General features: G+C 43.0%; 1 protein-coding gene and 1 long non-coding RNA gene across 5 annotated transcripts in view; one reads left to right on the top strand and one right to left on the bottom strand.

Annotated features, from left to right (window-relative positions):
* Positions 1 to 3,323: 3,323 nt before the first annotated feature.
* Positions 3,324 to 6,087, bottom strand: LOC309345580. The gene is made up of 3 exons (XR_014158312.1): positions 5,544 to 6,087; positions 3,740 to 3,796; positions 3,324 to 3,442 (listed from the first exon to the last, which is right to left on the bottom strand). It is a non-coding gene; the product is annotated as an uncharacterized lncRNA (long non-coding RNA).
* The window catches only part of ADCK1 (aarF domain containing kinase 1), a 105,364-nt gene continuing 92,844 nt past the window's right edge, over positions 5,016 to 17,535 (top strand). Inside the window, exons 1-3 of one of the 4 annotated variants that reach the window (XM_081862447.1) lie at positions 5,016 to 5,290; positions 8,433 to 8,578; positions 10,764 to 10,847. In XM_081862447.1, coding sequence (XP_081718573.1) covers positions 8,444 to 8,578; positions 10,764 to 10,847 — 219 coding nt within the window. In that variant the 5' untranslated portion in view covers positions 5,016 to 5,290; positions 8,433 to 8,443. Of the gene's footprint in view, positions 5,291 to 6,102; positions 6,187 to 8,432; positions 8,579 to 10,362; positions 10,414 to 10,763; positions 10,848 to 17,535 lie in introns of those variants that run through there. The other 3 variants (XM_081862444.1, XM_081862445.1, XM_081862446.1) reach the window with 3 other exon arrangements.

Below are 17,535 nucleotides of genomic sequence, written 5' to 3'. Positions count from 1 at the left end.
ACAAATGCAGATAGAAGGCAGATATAGACACATATTTCCCTTTCGGACAAGACTTGTGATCCCGTGATTAAAAGAAAAAGTAGGTTGGAATTCAAGGCAAATCATGTTCAACATCTGTTTCGACAGATAGCAGAGCACTGGAATTAAAAGTGATTACATCAGTGAAACAAATCCTAAGCAACAGAGTAAGCCATTAAAACCATCAAATGCTCAGTGTAACATTGTAACATTGTGTATGGGTGGGTAGAACAATGAAAAATGAAAAGTAAATGGGACTTCAAAAGAACTTCATTCAGAATTAGTTTTGATAGACTCAGTATGGTTAAATGTGCAAAAGTAAGACAGACCCTTGCCCAGGTTGCATGAGTTATATATTCTAACATTCCAACATTAGTGCTCCTGTTCTGATTATCCTAGCTTAGTGGGAAATGATGTTTTTAGGCTGCTGTAGCACCACAATATGGTAAAACGTCACATTTACACAACTGCTATGCATACAAAAGTCCTAATGTTGAACAATTGGCCAATTAATGTACTTATAGTTGTAGCAACACCCTAGAGATCCCAGGCCCTAAGGAAGTCAGATTAGCCTTAACCAGAGCCAGGGCCTTTTCAACATTGGCTCCAGCCTGGTGGAAAGTTCTATCTCATGAGGCCAGGGCCCTGCAGGATCTGATTTCTTTCTGCAGGGCCTGTAAGACAGAGTTGGCTTGGAATCAATTTGATCTCCTCCCCCTCTTTCCTTTTTCCTTTCTCCTTCTGTGATGGAATTCCTATTTGGGGACTTCCCTGGCTTTTTTCTGGCCCACATAGGACTAGTCTGGATAGTTGGCCTTGATGAAGATTTTACGTTTTCATCCCAAAAAAAGTTTTTGATTTGAGTTTCTACTGAAATAAGGCTGCATTTTAATGTTGTATTTTAATCTTGTTTTTAAGTTGTATTTTAATCAATTGTTTTTATACCTGGTGTTAGCGGCCCTGAGCCCGGTCTTGGCTTGGGTGGGCAGTGTATAAATAATATTTATTATTATTATTATTATTATTAAAATATATTGTGGGAACAACTTAAGGATTTACATTAATCTTGTAATCTCACTGTATACAAGTTGTACATGTGACAATAAAGTATTTCAAATTAAATTGGAATGCCACAGGGTTCAGCAGCCTGCAAGGCACATGAACATTAGTGGGTACTATTTACTGGACATTCCTCCGTATCTGCTTGGCTGGAGGCTGAAAGGAACTGTTGGACAGGTCTCCTGCATGACCTCTCCTGATCTGGATGTTTCAGAGAAACAGAGCTGGGCATCAGCCCGTCTCCATTGAACCACTGATGGCATTGCCTCTGTGGCTGGTAACAAGAGGTGCTGAAGGGATCTTGGTGGCTACATTCTCCCCTCAAATTTCAAAATCTCTGTAACCCTCCAGTACTCTCTTCTCCCTAGGAAACTCGCCCTATAGAAAGTCTGCCCCTGAAACTTCCTACCAAGTCAGCAAAGTGCAAAACAAGCTTATTGGTGTCCCAGAAAGAGCATCTCTATATTGACAATGCTACGGCTCAGTAAAAGATGCTCTGTTCTCTTTCTTGATTCTCCTAGAAAATCTATTTTAAACTTTTTTTTAAAAAAAAAAATCTGTTTAGCATCATCATAATTATTCTACCACAGCTTTAGAAAAGAAATCAGCTCCATCTTCCTGGAAATGGTGATGTTCGTCATTATTCTCCTTTCTGGTGGTAGGGAGGCCCGAGTTAAAAGCCAGCTGTACAGGAAGCTTCATTCCTCACACCTGCAAATGTTTTCCCTTGTCATCAACACTTCCATTGTTCCTAATGAGCACATTTATCCTTGATTATTGTCAGTGGTGGCAGTGGAGAGATGTTGGGGGGGGGATCCATTTTATGGAGGATTTTGATTCTTGATAAAGATATTGAATATGAGCTGGGGTATGGGAGGAACTACTGGAGGTTTTGCCTATTATACGGGAAAGGGAAGCAAACATGTCATAAAACAGCATTTTTGCCAAAGTGGGCTGATGGGCAGAGTGCCACATCTTGAAGGTCTAAGTCCTATGTCTGCCACTGTGTAAAGTGCTTTGCAGATACAATGAAGCCACTCCTATCTTCCTTTCTCTATGGCTTGGTTGCATTTGACATTTAATGGACAGTAAGTTAACCTGATACAAAGGAGGCCAGCCTCTCTTGCACCTTTTAATTTGCATAAGAGGGAAATTCAGCAAAGGTAGCTTGTAACTCAAATCCCCTCTTGTTGTCCTCCATCTGTCTTGGGCGACAGTGGAAGTGTGCACCTTTGGGGGTAAAGTCGAACCATTGGAGAGTTACAGTGCCTGCTGTGGCTGTACAGAAGGATATGGGGGAGACATGTTTTATTACAGGTGGGGCAGATTGAGGTGTCCTGTTTTGCTGCTGCAGGTACACTACGGCATTTCTTCTGTCTGCACTCCTCCCAGTGGTAATAATAATAATAAAAATTTATTATTTATACCCTGCCCATCTGGCTGGGTTTCCCCAGCCACTCTGGGTGGCTTCCAACAAAATATTAAATACAGTGGTCTGCTAAACATTAAAAGTTTCCCTAAACAGGGCTGCCTTCAGATGCCTTCTAAAAGTCTGGTAGTTGTTTTTCTCTTTGACTTCTGGTGGGAGGGCGTTTCACAGAGCGGGCGCCACTACCGAGAAGGCCCTCTGTCTGGTTCCCTGTAACTTGGCTTCTCGCAGTGAGGGAACCACCAGAAGGCCCTCAGTGCTGGACCTCAGTGCCTGGGCAGAACGATGGGGGTGGAGACGCTCCTTCAGATATGCTGGACCAAGGCCATTTAGGGCTTTAAAGGTCAGCACCAACACTTTGAATTGTGCTCAGAAACGTACTGGGAGCCAATGTAGATCTTTCAAGACCGGTGTTATGTGGTCTCGGAGGCCACTCCCAGTCACCAGTCTAGCTGCCGCATTCTGGATTAGTTGTAGTTTCCGGGTCACATTCAAAGGTAGCTCCACATAGAGCGCATTGCAGTAGTCCAAGCGAGAGATAACTAGAGCACCACTCTGGAGAGACAGTCCGGGGGGAGGTAGGGTCTCAGCTTGCGTACCAGATGGAGCTGGAAAACAGCTGCCCTGGACACAGAATTGACCTGTGCCTCCATGGACAGCTGTGAGTCCAAAATGACTCCCAGGCTGCACACCTGGTCCTTCAGGGGCACAGTTACCCCATTCAGGACCAGGGAGTTGTGGGAGTCCCCCACTGTTGTGGGAGTCCCCCACACCCGCCCGCCTCCTGTCCCCCCAAAACAGTACTTCTGTCTTGTCAGGATTCAACCTCAATCTGTTAGCCGCCATCCATCCTCCAACTGCCTCCAGACAGGGTTATTCCTTTGCTGGTCATTGCTGTGGATACACAACCTGTCTGTCTTCAGGCACTGTGGTCATCTGCAAGGGATTCACATAAAGCAAGGTTAATTTTGTCAGCCTTCATGCCACGTTTGCAGACATCTTTGTGATGCAGAGTTTTTCTGCCAAGACGCCTAGTGCCTGAAGTTAGCTCCACATAAAACCCATTGGAGTTTCTGCTGTCTTCCATTCTGGCCTTCCTACCGGCATCTGGGTCCTTGTTCCTAGTGCAATCCTTGAGCAGATCAGCACAAGCATAAGGCTGATGATGACCCCCTCATTGACCTCACTTAGGGCCTCACTGAGGGTTACCAGTGTAGCAGAATAGTAGAACACCTATGTTATGGTCTTTGTTATTGGCCCTGGCAGGATTCAGATGTGAGCATCTGGGATCTGTAGAAAAAGATTTCCAGTGAAGGTTTGTATAAATTAATACTTTAATACTAAACTGTCTTTCACCTCCTAAGGTGCACTTCTCCATTGTTTCCTGAGACAGATGGATGCCAACAACACATATATGATACCGTCAGTGCAAATCTGGTTATAATTTTGCCACCCAGTTGGTTGTATTCCCCTGCATTGTGAGTAACCTCAATAGGGATGCATCAGTGCAAACCCTAACGTAGAACACCAAACCAACAACAACAACTTTTTTATATGCCACCCATCAGACTGGGTTACCCCGGCCACTCTGGGCGGCTTCCAACAAATTAAAGCACTACTCTGTTGCACCCACTTAATGTATCTATTAATTATAGGTTTTCTACCCCTACCCTTCAAGCAAATTATCAGACTGGCTTCCACCAAATATTATACTGGTATATTAACAAATTACTATAATATACTGGTGGTGGCTCAGGGGCGGGGCAGGCAGGTAGCAGTACAATCCTAAATGTGTTTACTCAGAAGTGGCCTCTGATGTAAACACAACACAGTCTAAGGCACTGCTTTCAGTTTATGCAACCAGATATTTTAGGAGACAGCAAAAGCCACCTCAAACCTAGGCAGCATTGATATGCAATAATTGTTTAGGATGGCGACTGCCTCGAGGACCATGAGGATTGGGAAATTGTACTTCTAAAACAGGAGTGGGTGATGGGGTTTTAAAAAAATAGTTTTTAAATCATTATTTCATTCTATATGTATACAAAACAGAGGTGACCATTAGACAAAACTTTAAAAATGAGAAACAAAATTATATAATAGGTAGAATGAATAGTTTACACATGAGTTAAAACAAGTACAGACTATCATCTGTATCAAATCATTAATTATATTTCCAGATTTGCCAGGCTTGTCTTGAAAGCAGGAGCGGTTTGTCCTGTTTTCCCCACTAGCTTTCACAGAGCACGACATGCTTGCCTATTGCAAAACTACCAGCTTTGTTGCTGATACAGGTGAACACATGTAAAAGGCTGACTTACAAACAGGCAGATAGGTAGCCGTGTTGGTCTGCCATAGTCAAAACAAAACAAATTCCTTCCAGTAGCACCTTAAAGGTATCTGAAGAAGTGTGCATGCACACGAAAGCTCATACCAAGAACTGACTTAGTTGGTCTTTAAGGTGCTACTGGAAGGAATTTGTTTTGTTTTTACAAACAGGCGTCAGCGAAGGCGGCCTCTCCGGCTGACAGCAAAACACGCCGGCGCTTCACCCCCCCCCCTCTTCCCTTTCAATGAGCTCGCCCGGTGGCTCCGGCCTTGTAGTTCTTCGAAGCCCAGGAGCCCCTACAGATCCCGAGGCTTTGGCATCCGCGAGAAAACTACAAGTCCCAGCATCCCCGGCAGGGGAAAGCCTGTACTACGTGCGGGAAGCAGGGGGTGGGAAAGAGAGGGGAGGAACCTTGGATTCCGCCGAATAAAAGCGTCCCTGTGCCCAGAAAGCCGGTAAGTGTGGAGAGCGGCGCTGTCCTTGTTGGCTGTGGCTGGACGGCCAGATCAGGGGGACGGGGACCGGGCGGGCAGAGGGTCCCCTTTGGAGCCATTCCGGCGGAGGGACAAACCTTTGTGGAATCTAGAACGTCGAGTAATGAATGAGAAGTCAGCAAGGGGTTCGAAGGGGCCGAAATGGGACCTCCCCCGCACGTCCCCGTAGCCCAGTCACGAAAGTAAATTTAGGGTCCTTCCGTATCCACTTCACCTATGCGCTGCATTCCTTCCTAGCCCCACTTATGGGACCGGCTTCATTCAACGCTCATTTCAGTGTGTCGATTTGCCCAGTAGCACCGTGTCCTGACCTTTTAGTTTTTCCAGAAGTGCTCTCAGTCCCCCTTGATCTTCGTGTCCCCCTTTTACTACCGTATTCAGTCCCCGGCTCGCTTTACGTAAGAGCTCGGCCGTTCATTCACCTGCCACCCACTCTCGCCCCACCCACAACAGTCCACCTGAAATTTCCCTGCTTGTAGGTTGGGGGAAGCAAGATCGGGTGAGTTGTCAACAGCTTCAGGTACTGCTGGCCATGCTCCTCCCATCGCGTCTCAGTCGGAAGGAGAGTCAGTGGTGAATCTCACAGACCCATCTTTGGGAAAAGAAAGTTTGGCACTGAAGGCAGAGGCCATGAAACATGAAATTTATTACAGTCAGAGACCGGCTTGAGAAACACAAATGGAACTACAATCCCAATAGCAAAACATTTAAAATGCAGAGGCCAATTTAGTGAGTGCTGTTTGCTTAACTGGAAAATGTTGATCTTCCTTAAGGATGAACACATTTAGGCTGCAGTCCTGTGCTCACTTACCTGCAAGTAAGCCCCACTGAACTCAATGAAACTTATTTCTGAGTAGGTATGTATTTTGTTGACTATATCTCTTAACCAAAGTTCATAGCATAGCGTAGCCACTGGCCAGAGATTATGGGAATTGTAATTCAGCACCTGGTGGACCACAGGTTAGCCACCCCTTTGTTAGATGAAATGAGGCACAAAGTTCTTCTTGCATGCCTTTAGATGGGCTTGCCACTTGGGCATCCAGCCAGTTGAAAAGTGTACAGTATATGGAAAGCCTGTGTTGATGTCTCTATGCCCTTTTTGAAAACTAACTTTTGGCCTTTTTTCTTAACAAAAGTTGGCCTAATTCTCCTCCCCAATATTTGTGTTTTTACTTAAAAAAGTATTTCTATACAGCCATGTCAGAAAATATCAGGGTGTTGTGCAACAATAAAACATAAAACACCATTAAAAACATTGCAAATAATAATTAAAGTGACTGGCTAAACAGCTGCAAAGGCCAGTCAGCACAGAAAGATCTTCAAGAGACCCCTGAAAGTTAAAAGTGAGGATACCTGTGTACCTTTGCTGGAAGAGTGTTCCACAGCATGGGAACAGCAGTGCTAAATGCCTTCCTTGTAGCTGAGGCCTGTTGGGTGCCCTTAGCGACCACATTTAAATGGTAAGGATTTTGATCATGCTGATATCGTTGCAGGATGGATCTCTTGCTATTCTCGCTTCCTACAATTACATCATTTAAATGGTAGAGATAGGTTGCATCATCTATGCTAGATTTATGGGAGCCCCTTGCTATTTGTCTTTCCTTGCCTTTCTACTGGAAATTGAAGGACCACCAACGTGGATGGTTTAAAAAGAGGATTGGACAAATGCATGGAGGACACAGCTGCCAACAGCTACACACCACAGGGTGTCTCTGAAGACCGGTTGCTGCGAGTTGCAGGTGGGCAGAGTGCAGTTGTGCACATGTCCAGCTTGCAGGCCTTCCAAGGGCATCTGGCTGATGACTGTGATAACAGGATGCTGGAATAGATGGGCCACTGGCACGATCCAGCAAGCTCTTTTTGTGTTCTTATGACTCAACAACATTGAACCTGTTTTCTAAAAGTGTTTTGCTGCAGGTGCTACATAGCATCATATGTGAGACTGTGGAAACAAGGACTGGAACAATCCTAAACACCTAGCAGAAAACTTCTAGCGCACAGACAAAGTCCCTAATTGACACCAACAGTTTTAATAATGAAATGAACTTACACTGGCACTCTGGTTCTCACATCTTTTGCAATAGCAAAGCTTCAGTAGGATTTCTGCTGTTGAGAATCGGGGTGTTAAAAACATACCGTACATACATTTACGATTCCCTCCAGGGATGTCATAGTTGCTCGTTTACATGCGAGAAGCACACCGATGCCTTGTGGAAAATTTCCAAAGCAATTTATTCTAACTGTTGTTTTCACCTTATATATTTTTAATAACTCCATTTTTATTGCAAGGAGAAATTAGCACAAAACCAGGTGTCTTTGTTGCTTAAAAGCTCAGCTGCCACTCTGCACCCCCCCCTTGAAGCCGCCATCCTGTGGTAGGTGTTGCAATTAGTGGAGATGGCAATAGTCGTGATGACACAAATGGCACAATATGGCTTCAGGTGAGAATAAACAATGGTAGCAGATGGAGTTTTCAGGCACAGGATCTTAAAAAATAATAAAATGAAGGAGGTGGGGGAAAGAGAGCTGAAAAGGAAGGTGGATTTCTTTAAAAGCAATTGCTGCCAAAAAGAACTAGGCCTCAACAGCTACTATAAAAGGAAAGCAATAGGAGTAAAAATGTTATTCGTTAAAGAAAAATATGGTTTTGAAGGTCCCCACCCACTGAGTGCAAACCTAAAATGGAAGATTCTGTGACCATCCTGGCTAAATTACTTGGTGGTTGCTATAGTTAAGAAAGACTTTGCTGTAAAGTTTAGCCTAGATATGAACAGAGGAGGTTGTCTTGTACTCACTGAGCCTGAGATCATTGATTCATCAAACACAGAACTGCTTCCTTTGATTTGTAGTGACTCTCCAAGGTCTCAAGCAGAGATCTGCTGCATGAAATCACTTTAACTGGAGATGTGAGGTCTTTAACCTGGTTCCTTCTGCACACAAAGGAAAATTTGACGTTGTAATGGGAATGTCTGGGATTCCCAGTCTCCATAGTTAGGCCCATGCACCCTCCATTTGTCTTGTAATTCTCATTCTGCCAACTCATTTGAGAATCTCTCTCACATCTACCCCATCAAGTAATGACTCCTGCTTTATTTCTCCTCAGTGTTTGCTGTCATGGCCAGAAGGGCTTTAAAACTCGCATCGTTGGCCACTGCAGCAGCAGCCACCACTGGGTTTTACCTGTATGGCAACAAGCACTTGGATCCCAACGATTTTGGAGTTGTTCGAGTAGGCAGAGCATTTGCCACAGTAAGTTTCATTCTGGCATCTTGTGTGAGGGAAAGCATAAAGTCATCTTGAAATCCACAGGACCTATATGTTGCCAAGTAATAAACCTGATTTGAGTATTTCTGGTTTACAGCGGGCATTTTTCATCAGGAATCCATATTTTAGAGCACTTGTGTTGCGACATTTGATGAAAAAGGGAAACTTGTAAAAGGAATATAGAAAGAATCTAGGGAAAAGCTGATATAAAATATGACAGAAATTGTGCAGGAGGTGGGTATCAACATTATTTTAATCAAAAGTACAAAAATCACTGGAAGGACAGATTGTTAAGTTGGGGCTCCAATATTTTGGCCACCTCATGAGAAGACTCGACTCCCTGGAAAAGACCCTGATGTTGGGAAAGATGGAGGGCACAAGGAGAAGGGGACGACAGAGGACGAGATGGTTGGATAGTGTTCTCGAAGCTACCAGCATGAGTTTGACCAACTGCGGGAGCAGTGGAAGACAGGAGTGCCTGGCGTGCTCTGGTCCATGGGGTCATGAAGAGTCGAACACGACTAAACGACTAAACAACAACACAACAGTAAGCTGGGACCTAGAGATTTCTATTAAAGGAATGCTGATACCCATTTACTGAGCACTTCTGTCATTCCCTACCCACCCCCCTGCAACAGAGCAGGGATGGGGAGCCTGTGGGTCTCCAGATGTTGCTAAACTACAACACCCATCATTCCTGACCGTTGGTAATGCTGACCGGGGTTGATGGGAACTGCAGTCCAACAAGTTCTGTAGGGCCACAGGCTCCCTAACTGATAGAAGGATATGAATGTTCTTGATTCTTGAGGTGATTGGATGGATTGGTTTAGGTCCACCGTTCTCAAGGTTGAGAGCAATCTTAAGCAAATGTTACAGGTACGTTGTGAACACCATCCCTTCTGCTTCCATTCTCTCACAACCCGCCTCTCTAAGTACAGGCTCAGATTTGCATCAGATCCCTCCCTGCCAGCTCATTGGATCCCCAGTAGTCTTGTGTTGCTCTAATTTACATTTGCCACCTTTCTGTTTTCTGAGAGATGGTAGTATGTGCCTTCAAAAGCTGTCAGAGATACATCAGCTGCAGTTTTCCTCATCTCTGCAGCTCTGTAGGAGAAACATCACCTGCTGTACTTCTGCCCATTGCAAAGTTGTTAAAGACACAAAACCTGTGTCAGGAATAGGGTGGAAAAGCAACCTTAATTAGATTGCATAACCTTACAGAGACAAAGCAGAGAAATGATCTAGCAAAGGTGACAATTCAGAAAAGACAGTTTTCTGTTTCCTGAACCATCTGGACCTATGCTTTTGGTGTGTGATAGGATCTTTATTTGTTGTCTTGGTATCCAAGTCGTATCCATGCTAAGGCCTAATATTTAGTCACTATGACAACAGGTATGATGTCACTATAGTAGATTGTGATGCCACCAGCTTTAGGCTGCTTTCTGTCAGGACTTCAGACTATTGAGTCCCTTGTTGATGAACATCCAACAGGCCAGGGCAGACCATTGTTTCCACTGAGTTCCTGACTTCATGTTCTGCATGTCTGAATTAGAAAACCCCTGATCTATTCGTCAGAAAGGTTGTACTATTGAGATTATTCCCTAAAAGGTAGTCCATAATTCTTGTCATCTTTTTTTACACTTGCCCTATATATTTTTAGGTATTGGTGGGCAGAAAGTAGATAGAGATCTACTGGTAGATCTCTGGATGGCTTGTAGGAGATCAGGAAGGGTGTTTGACTCACAACTCTTTGACAAAATGACATTTTCATTTCTGCTGCTGTAATGGAGAAAAGGCTGAAACCTGGAAGGGACTTTTTGGTAAAATCATTTTGAGTTCAGTGAAAACAAATTCCCAGGATGAGAATGTGCTCAGAGACAATCTGACCATTCTGAAGCCTGCCCACTCATGCTTTAGGGTAAACCTGAATTTGGAAATGAGTTCTAAACAAAGTGCCAAAGGTTTTAGGAGGAAGGTGAGGACCCAGTGTGCTTGGGATGCTCTGGTAGCTTTCTGAACTGAGGATTCATTTCTAGACGGGTAGAAGTGGGAGCAGTGAAGCCCAATGGCTTAAGAAAGGACCATACTTCTGGATCAACCACAAACTCATTTTAGTAAAACGAGCCATAGGATACTTTGCTTATGCTGTTGTTTCTGACTTGTTTTGCAGACAGCAGTTATTACCTTTGACTACCTCACTTCTCTCCGGAGTGTTTCACGCGGGACAGAAGAATATGAATCTGTCAAATCACAGGTAAAGGGCCAACAGGAGGGGAGAGTACCTTACCAAAGGCCATTTTCAAAGCAAGCCCACCTGATTGCTGACTTTGCAGTCTTAAGGGCTGGAGAAGAAATGGATTTGACTTCCCACAGCCTGGAATCATGCGTAGAGTTGGTAATTCAGCTAGTGCAGATGTAAAAACACAGATTACTTGATCGGGTTAGCAGGAATCCTTGGGTAGAAGGCAGTGGCTACAGGGAAGATCAAATGTGTGTGAGAGAGAGTTGGATTGGGGCATGGGCAACTAAGGCCTGGGGGCCGGATCCGGCCCAATCGGCTTCTAAATCCGGCCCACATATGGTCTGGGAATTGGTGATATACATATTTATATATTGCTGCCAAGCAACTGGAAAGTTAAATTGAGAGCATCCCAAAAGAGTGATGAAAAAGAAATAAATGATGGTCAGATTTAGTTATGCTGTATGCAGTTCAGAAGACACCAGGGGGAAGTTGGTTGGACAACTGCTGCCCATCTCACACTGCAGAAAGAAGTGGAAAATCAGTAGAAGTAGCAGCAACAGCAACTAGAGAGTTTTGCAGTAATACATGACTTGCACCCAGATTCATTGGAAACGTGACCTGTGTGTGTTTTTCTTTCTGGAGGCAGGGGGAGGCAGAGGGTGTGGTGCCCACGGCTCTTGCTCCAAAATCCAAATGTGCACACAGTCCTGAGAAGGCTGGTGGCCCTTGCTGTTAAGGGATGCAGATTTCTGAAAGATCTGAAGCTTCTAGATTGCAATCCTGCCATTCTGGAATCTTCCTTGGCCCTAGTGCAATTGATTAGGAGCGATAATGACCTTGACACCTTTACCTACAGAAGAGTTGATTGTGGTTTCCTTCTGTGCTGCAGGCAGCTTGTGGTTGGATGGTTGTTGCCAATAGCCCCCCCCCCCCGAAGCTTTGACCCTTGGCCTTGTGTCTCCATGGCCTCATTAACCTCTGTCAGGCGCCGGCTGATTTTTTTTGGTTAATGTATGGGGGAAAGGCTCAGTTCATCTCAGCTGCATCCTTCTTACTTGGCAGCCTAGTTGTCCGTGATTCAGCATTCAAGCCTTGCCAAGGTTAGTGGTTAGTTAGTGCAATGCGTATCAAGAAGATTTTTGCTGTGCTCTCTCTGTGTGCCTTGAAGCCTATAGCCTTGAACCTTCCCAAGCTAGGCCTGGATAGAAAGAAACCTGTTGTCCGGCAGGCTGTTCAGTGCTCTGTAAAAAATAAAAATACTTAATTGAAATCTACTTCACTCTCTGGTGGGCAGTGATCAATCAAACCTGTAATCACTACTGGACTTCCTTAAGAAGCTGAACTCTCTTTTTAACCATAGCAATATGGCTTCCAAGTCATGGTGAAGGAGAAACAAAGGCTGTGCAGAGTTGGAGTATTTGCTTTGTTCCATTTCCTGTGTGGAAAGCCTTAAACCAGCTTGCTGGTTTTCTTTTCTTTTGTTCTGCCCTGATAATTCCCTCCCCCCAGCCCCCCGTTTGTACTGACTGCCTGTTTCTCCTTAGCGTTCCCTTAGTTTAGCAATGCTGCCCAAACCATTTTTTCCCCTCTTGAATTGAAATAAAATAGTCCCAAGAAACTGGTTCTGTGAATCTTCTAATACTGGAGTTTCGTATAGGGCTGCAATACGTCTGGGTTTTCCTGGACACATCCGGGAATCAGGCAGCAAAATGGCGTCCGGGAGGATTTTCGCTAAATCGGCAAAATGTCTGGGAAAACTGGCAAGTAGGGCAATTGTTTCTTCTTCCAAAAAATGCTTTAAAAAATCAAAGTAAAGCCCCCAAATGTTTTTTGGGGAGATGTTTCCAAAAGAAGTTCAACAACTTTGACCCAAAAACAAAGGAAAAAAGAGGAAAAAACAACTTTGTCCTGATTTTCACTTTTGGGAATATGGCAACCCTAGTTTTGTATGTGCTTCCTTCCAAAACTTGTTTTGTGGAACAGAATATTATTTCGGTGTGCGAGAGATGGAAATCTCTGAGTTGCCATATGAGAGACTTTGCTCTCATGCTTTTAACTAGTACAGGTACACTCTGTTTTTCACTTCTCACCTTGTAGCTGTTGCTTTACCCCTGGAGATAGTGTCTGCTGTGATTGTGGACAATGCCCTGTAATTAATAGTCTGTGTTGCTTAATAGAACAGGCATAAATGGTAGTTGGGAGATAGGAAACCTCAGTGCCAGGCCGGGTCCCTGAGCCTGCTGGGGCCAAACAAGGACATTGTCATTAGGAAACAATTACACAGAAAGAAGATTAAGCAGGGAATGGGCTCCCCATGGGCACCTAGCAGGCTCCTATTTAGCTTCAAGGAAACATCATCAGTTCCTCTCTGTTTTCCTTTCATGTGTGAGCTGCTCTTGCTGCTAATTCTCACAGCCGGGCAGTTCCTAGCATCGCTTTATGGGCAGCAAATTGGGGGACTATTTACTTCTTTCTGTAGGGAAATGAAACCAAACCTGCTTGCTTGGATTCTCCAGAAATATTAAGCAAGCATCTTTCTCCCAGTTAACTCTTTTGGCTTCAGAACTGCTGTGTCAGGGCCATTTGGGGAGGTTAATTATCTCTTTTATTTTGGCGAGCAGAACTGGGATATTCTGTGCTTCTGAGGTACTGGGTTTTTTTGAGCTGAAGTTATCTGAGCAATTTGTTCCGATGCCATGTGAGGAGCTGCAGTGGGAATTTTTTTATGATGTCAGGAGAATGCTAGGCTGATCTTGCTGAGTTTTTTTGTCTCCTCAACTCAAACTAGGATTTCACTGCTGACAGTACAAATGTACTAAGAATTGGAGGAGACCAAACCTCAGCCAGTCCCTAAAACTGGGACCTTTGCTAACACCACTGCACCTTTTAATTATTTCTTAAGCAAAACCTGAAGTTTATATATTTATTCATTTGTATGCCGCCCATCTGACTGGGTTGCCCCTGCCACTCTGGGGCAAAGTGGGTCACAACAACCATATATACATGTGAAAAGCACATAGAAATTTAAAATTGGATCACCTACTATCATAGAAAGATACTTTCTTGATTGCCTGAATAAGCTTGGTGGCACAGAAAAGTTTCCAGCAGATGTTTAAAGGTTAAAACAAGAGCCTCCCACAGAACTGGGCTGAGGACTCTGAAGGCTTGGTTTTGTGTCACTGTCAGATGAGCCTCACCACCTTGGGGAATGACCCTCAGATAATTTCAGTGATTGAGCTGGAATATAAAGGTTCATTCAGTCCTAAGGTACCCTGAACGTAAGCTGTGTGGGGCTTTGTAAAAGAAGACAATGTCTCCAATAACGTCAACAACCATTCCTCCATATTAAACAATAATAAGTTTTTCCATCTTTGTCCACACAAGAGTTTCTCAGCTATGATAGTTCATTAAAATAATATTCCATAGTTCTTTACTTATTATGTATTCATTAGTTTGTACCTGGTTCCGTATCTTCTGTTCCCATTTCCTGTTGTATTTGCCGTAGTTTTTCATCTTGATTTTTAAAAAATAGTCCCTCCGTTTACGCTTCTTCTATCCCCCCCCACAAGAAAAGTGACAGAGGTTTGATAGCTTTATCATCTGAACTGACTCCAAGTTGTACGCAGAGACCTTTCACTCTCAACTCTATCACTGCCAGTTCAGGATGTCTCTTCATCCATGACTCCATTCCACTCCTCCAACTTCCCAACTCTGCCATTTGGTTGTTTCATTTCTCTAGTCTAGGCACATATATGAAGGACTTTTCCACTTCACCATCTGTTGCCTCCAACTTCACCACCTCACCCTCTTGTTCTGGCAATCCTTCATCCATATTGCTCTCTGAAGTCTCTGTGTCCTCTTTAATTCCATTTTCTATTTCATCTTCCTCTAGTCCGCTTTCATTCACCATTTCACCAATCTCAGCCCTAAGCTTTTATCTGCTTATCAAACAATTGCTGAATGATGCCAACAGTCAATGAGAATGTCCAACAATGTATTAGCTATACTGTATGTTTTTGATCTTATTAACAATTCATATTCCTTTATGCCACAGGCGTGACAATTGCCAGAAATTGGAAAAAAGAATTTGTGCCAAGAAAAATGGAATGGCAGGATAAATTACTAAATTATATCGAATTGGCTAGATTAACAGAGGCAATTAGGGGACTCCCCAGACAAGAATTTCAAAAAGAATGGGGAAAATGTAAATAATACTTTACAAAACAGTGCCCTAAAATACACACTTGGACTTGTTTCGATTAATGTCTGCAAGAGACTTGGTGTTGTTGTTTTTTTTAAGTCATAATTTGAAAATAATAATAATAATAATAATTCATAAAGGAAACAGATTATAAGAAGTAAATAAGGAGACCATGTACAGGATAAAGGAAGTATTTTATTTTGTCATTTGTTTCATTTTAAGTTATGTTTATTTTATGTTATGTTCATGTCTAATTGTGGTGGATTCATTTATTTGAGTTGTGGTGGATTTATGTTGTAAATAATAATAATAATAATAATAATAATAATAATAATAATAATAAAACCACACACACACACACACACACACACACACACACACACAATTCAGTCTCCACCTTGAGATCTCCACAATCTCCACCTTAGGATCTTCAGTCTCCCTTCTCCACCTTAAGATCTGCTGTGATGTAAGCTTTGAAGTCTTGGTTGTTAAGCACTCACCTGATTTTCTTACCCTGTGCTTAGACTATGCTTGATCTTTATTGTTCATTCTGATTTGTTTGCAGAGAGGTTATATGATAAGGAGCATTTTTCTTGGTTTGTCTGCATGGTATTTGTATATTTCCCTGTTAATCATTTGCTCACCTCACATGTTCCCTGTCACTTTCCTAACTGCAAAAAGTCTCTTGTTGTGTAAAAGTGAATTTGTTGTGCTAGAGCAACATAGGGCTTTAAGGTCATCATTGTTATTGTTTAATAATAATAACAATAATAATTCCCTGACAGGGACTCAGGGCGGCTTACAGATAAAATAAGAACAGCTTGAAATATAGGGGGAAATAATTAAAAAACAATTAAATATTAATACACACACATATAAATTTATTAAAAACATACAGACAATCACAACGAAAGCAGCAAGGCACCAGCCCCCTCATTAAAAGCAATCAGTTACCAAATCTGGTGGAAGTACAACAAGGAGCCACTCTGATTTCTCTAGGGATGGAGTTCCAAAGTCTGGAAGCAGCCGCCAAGAAAGCCCCTCCTGCTTCCCCACCAAATGTGCGTGTGAGGGTGTCGGTATTGGAAGAAAGTCTCAGAACCAGGGCAGGTTCATTTGAGGGAATATGATTTTTCACCTAGCTTCATCATCATTTTCCACAGGCATCCCAAGGCAATGGAGAAAATCCACTTCACATGTACAAACCTTGATTTCCAGTGTGCTTGTATCCATTCTCCAAAATGGTGACAGTCCTGGAGGTGACCATGTCTGTTTGGTTAAAGGGTACAGTTTCAGCCTTTTGAGAGGCTTCTTTTTTTAAAAAAAGGAGGGGACATGTTCACTGTGACTTTTAATAGGTACACTTTGGATAAAATTACGTAAATGGTGCCTTGTCGGGCCAGCACCTTTCACTTCAGTCGGCGTTGCTCTTCATTGCCTTCCATCCTGTTAGTAGAACAGTTATTTAAACCATGTCTGATTTAATTCCCAAGATAGGATTGAGCTATATGCCACTCACAAAGAAGATACTTCTCCCTGGTTTGCAGGCCTGGTTCTATTTATTTATTTATTTCATTTTATTTCATTTTATTTAAATAAATAAATAAATAAATAAATAAATAAAATTCTGCTTTCCCTGATTTATTCCTATATGTCACCTCCAGGTGGGGCTGTTCCTTTGTTGTTGGATCAAAGATAGGCCTAATAGATTTATCTCCTTAAAGGACTTCGGCCCTTTCCATGACAATTAAAAACAAAGCAAAACTGGTTTTCCATCCTTGGGGCTCTTTTCATGTTTGTCCCAGTTCACTGCCAGCATTGTGATGTCCCCTTCTCTTGTACTGGATTGTGAAGTGGCAGTGGTGGGGATATATCTTTGCCATGGTGACAGGCTGTACTTGAGTTTCTCTCTCGTTTTTAATCTGGAGAGTTTTGGGGACACGTGGCTTTCAAAGAGGTGTACAAAAATTAATAGCCAACAACAATGCCATATAGGTAGTTTTCTATTCAATAAGGATTTCACTGATAATGAGCGCCATGTGTGCATTAAAAGAGGTGCGAAGGCATATTTGCAATTTGCCCGTCAGGAGAACATCAGTTAATCATCTGCCCTATTAATTCTAGTTTCCTCAATTCCCCCCCAATGGAGAACTTTCCATCGTAGGGTGACTCTGGGAAAGTGGTTTTGCCTTGTCTTGAAAGCTACCCTAAATGTAAACTGCTCTTTTGTAAAAGGAAGCCATTCGAATGAAGGCCCCAGATCTACCCAAGCCTATAGTTTGACACTACTCTCCCAAATAATAGGGTATTTGTCCAATAAATGCAGAGCTATTACTCATTTGCAGTATAGGATCCAGATTATTGCCTCCACTCCCACTCAACACTTTTTGTGAGATACCAGCAGTCAAACCCTGGTATGCTGTTGCTAGAAAAATGTGATTCCGCTCCCAAGCCAGTTAAGGCTATATTAAGCCCAAGTTGCACATAATGGTAAGACAA

Source organism: Podarcis erhardii (assembly GCF_964252035.2).
Source record: "Podarcis erhardii genome assembly, chromosome: 1".
Classification (NCBI taxonomy): domain Eukaryota; kingdom Metazoa; phylum Chordata; class Lepidosauria; order Squamata; family Lacertidae; genus Podarcis; species Podarcis erhardii.
Note: the sequence above shows the minus strand (reverse complement) of the source record. Positions and strands in the feature narration are given on the sequence as shown.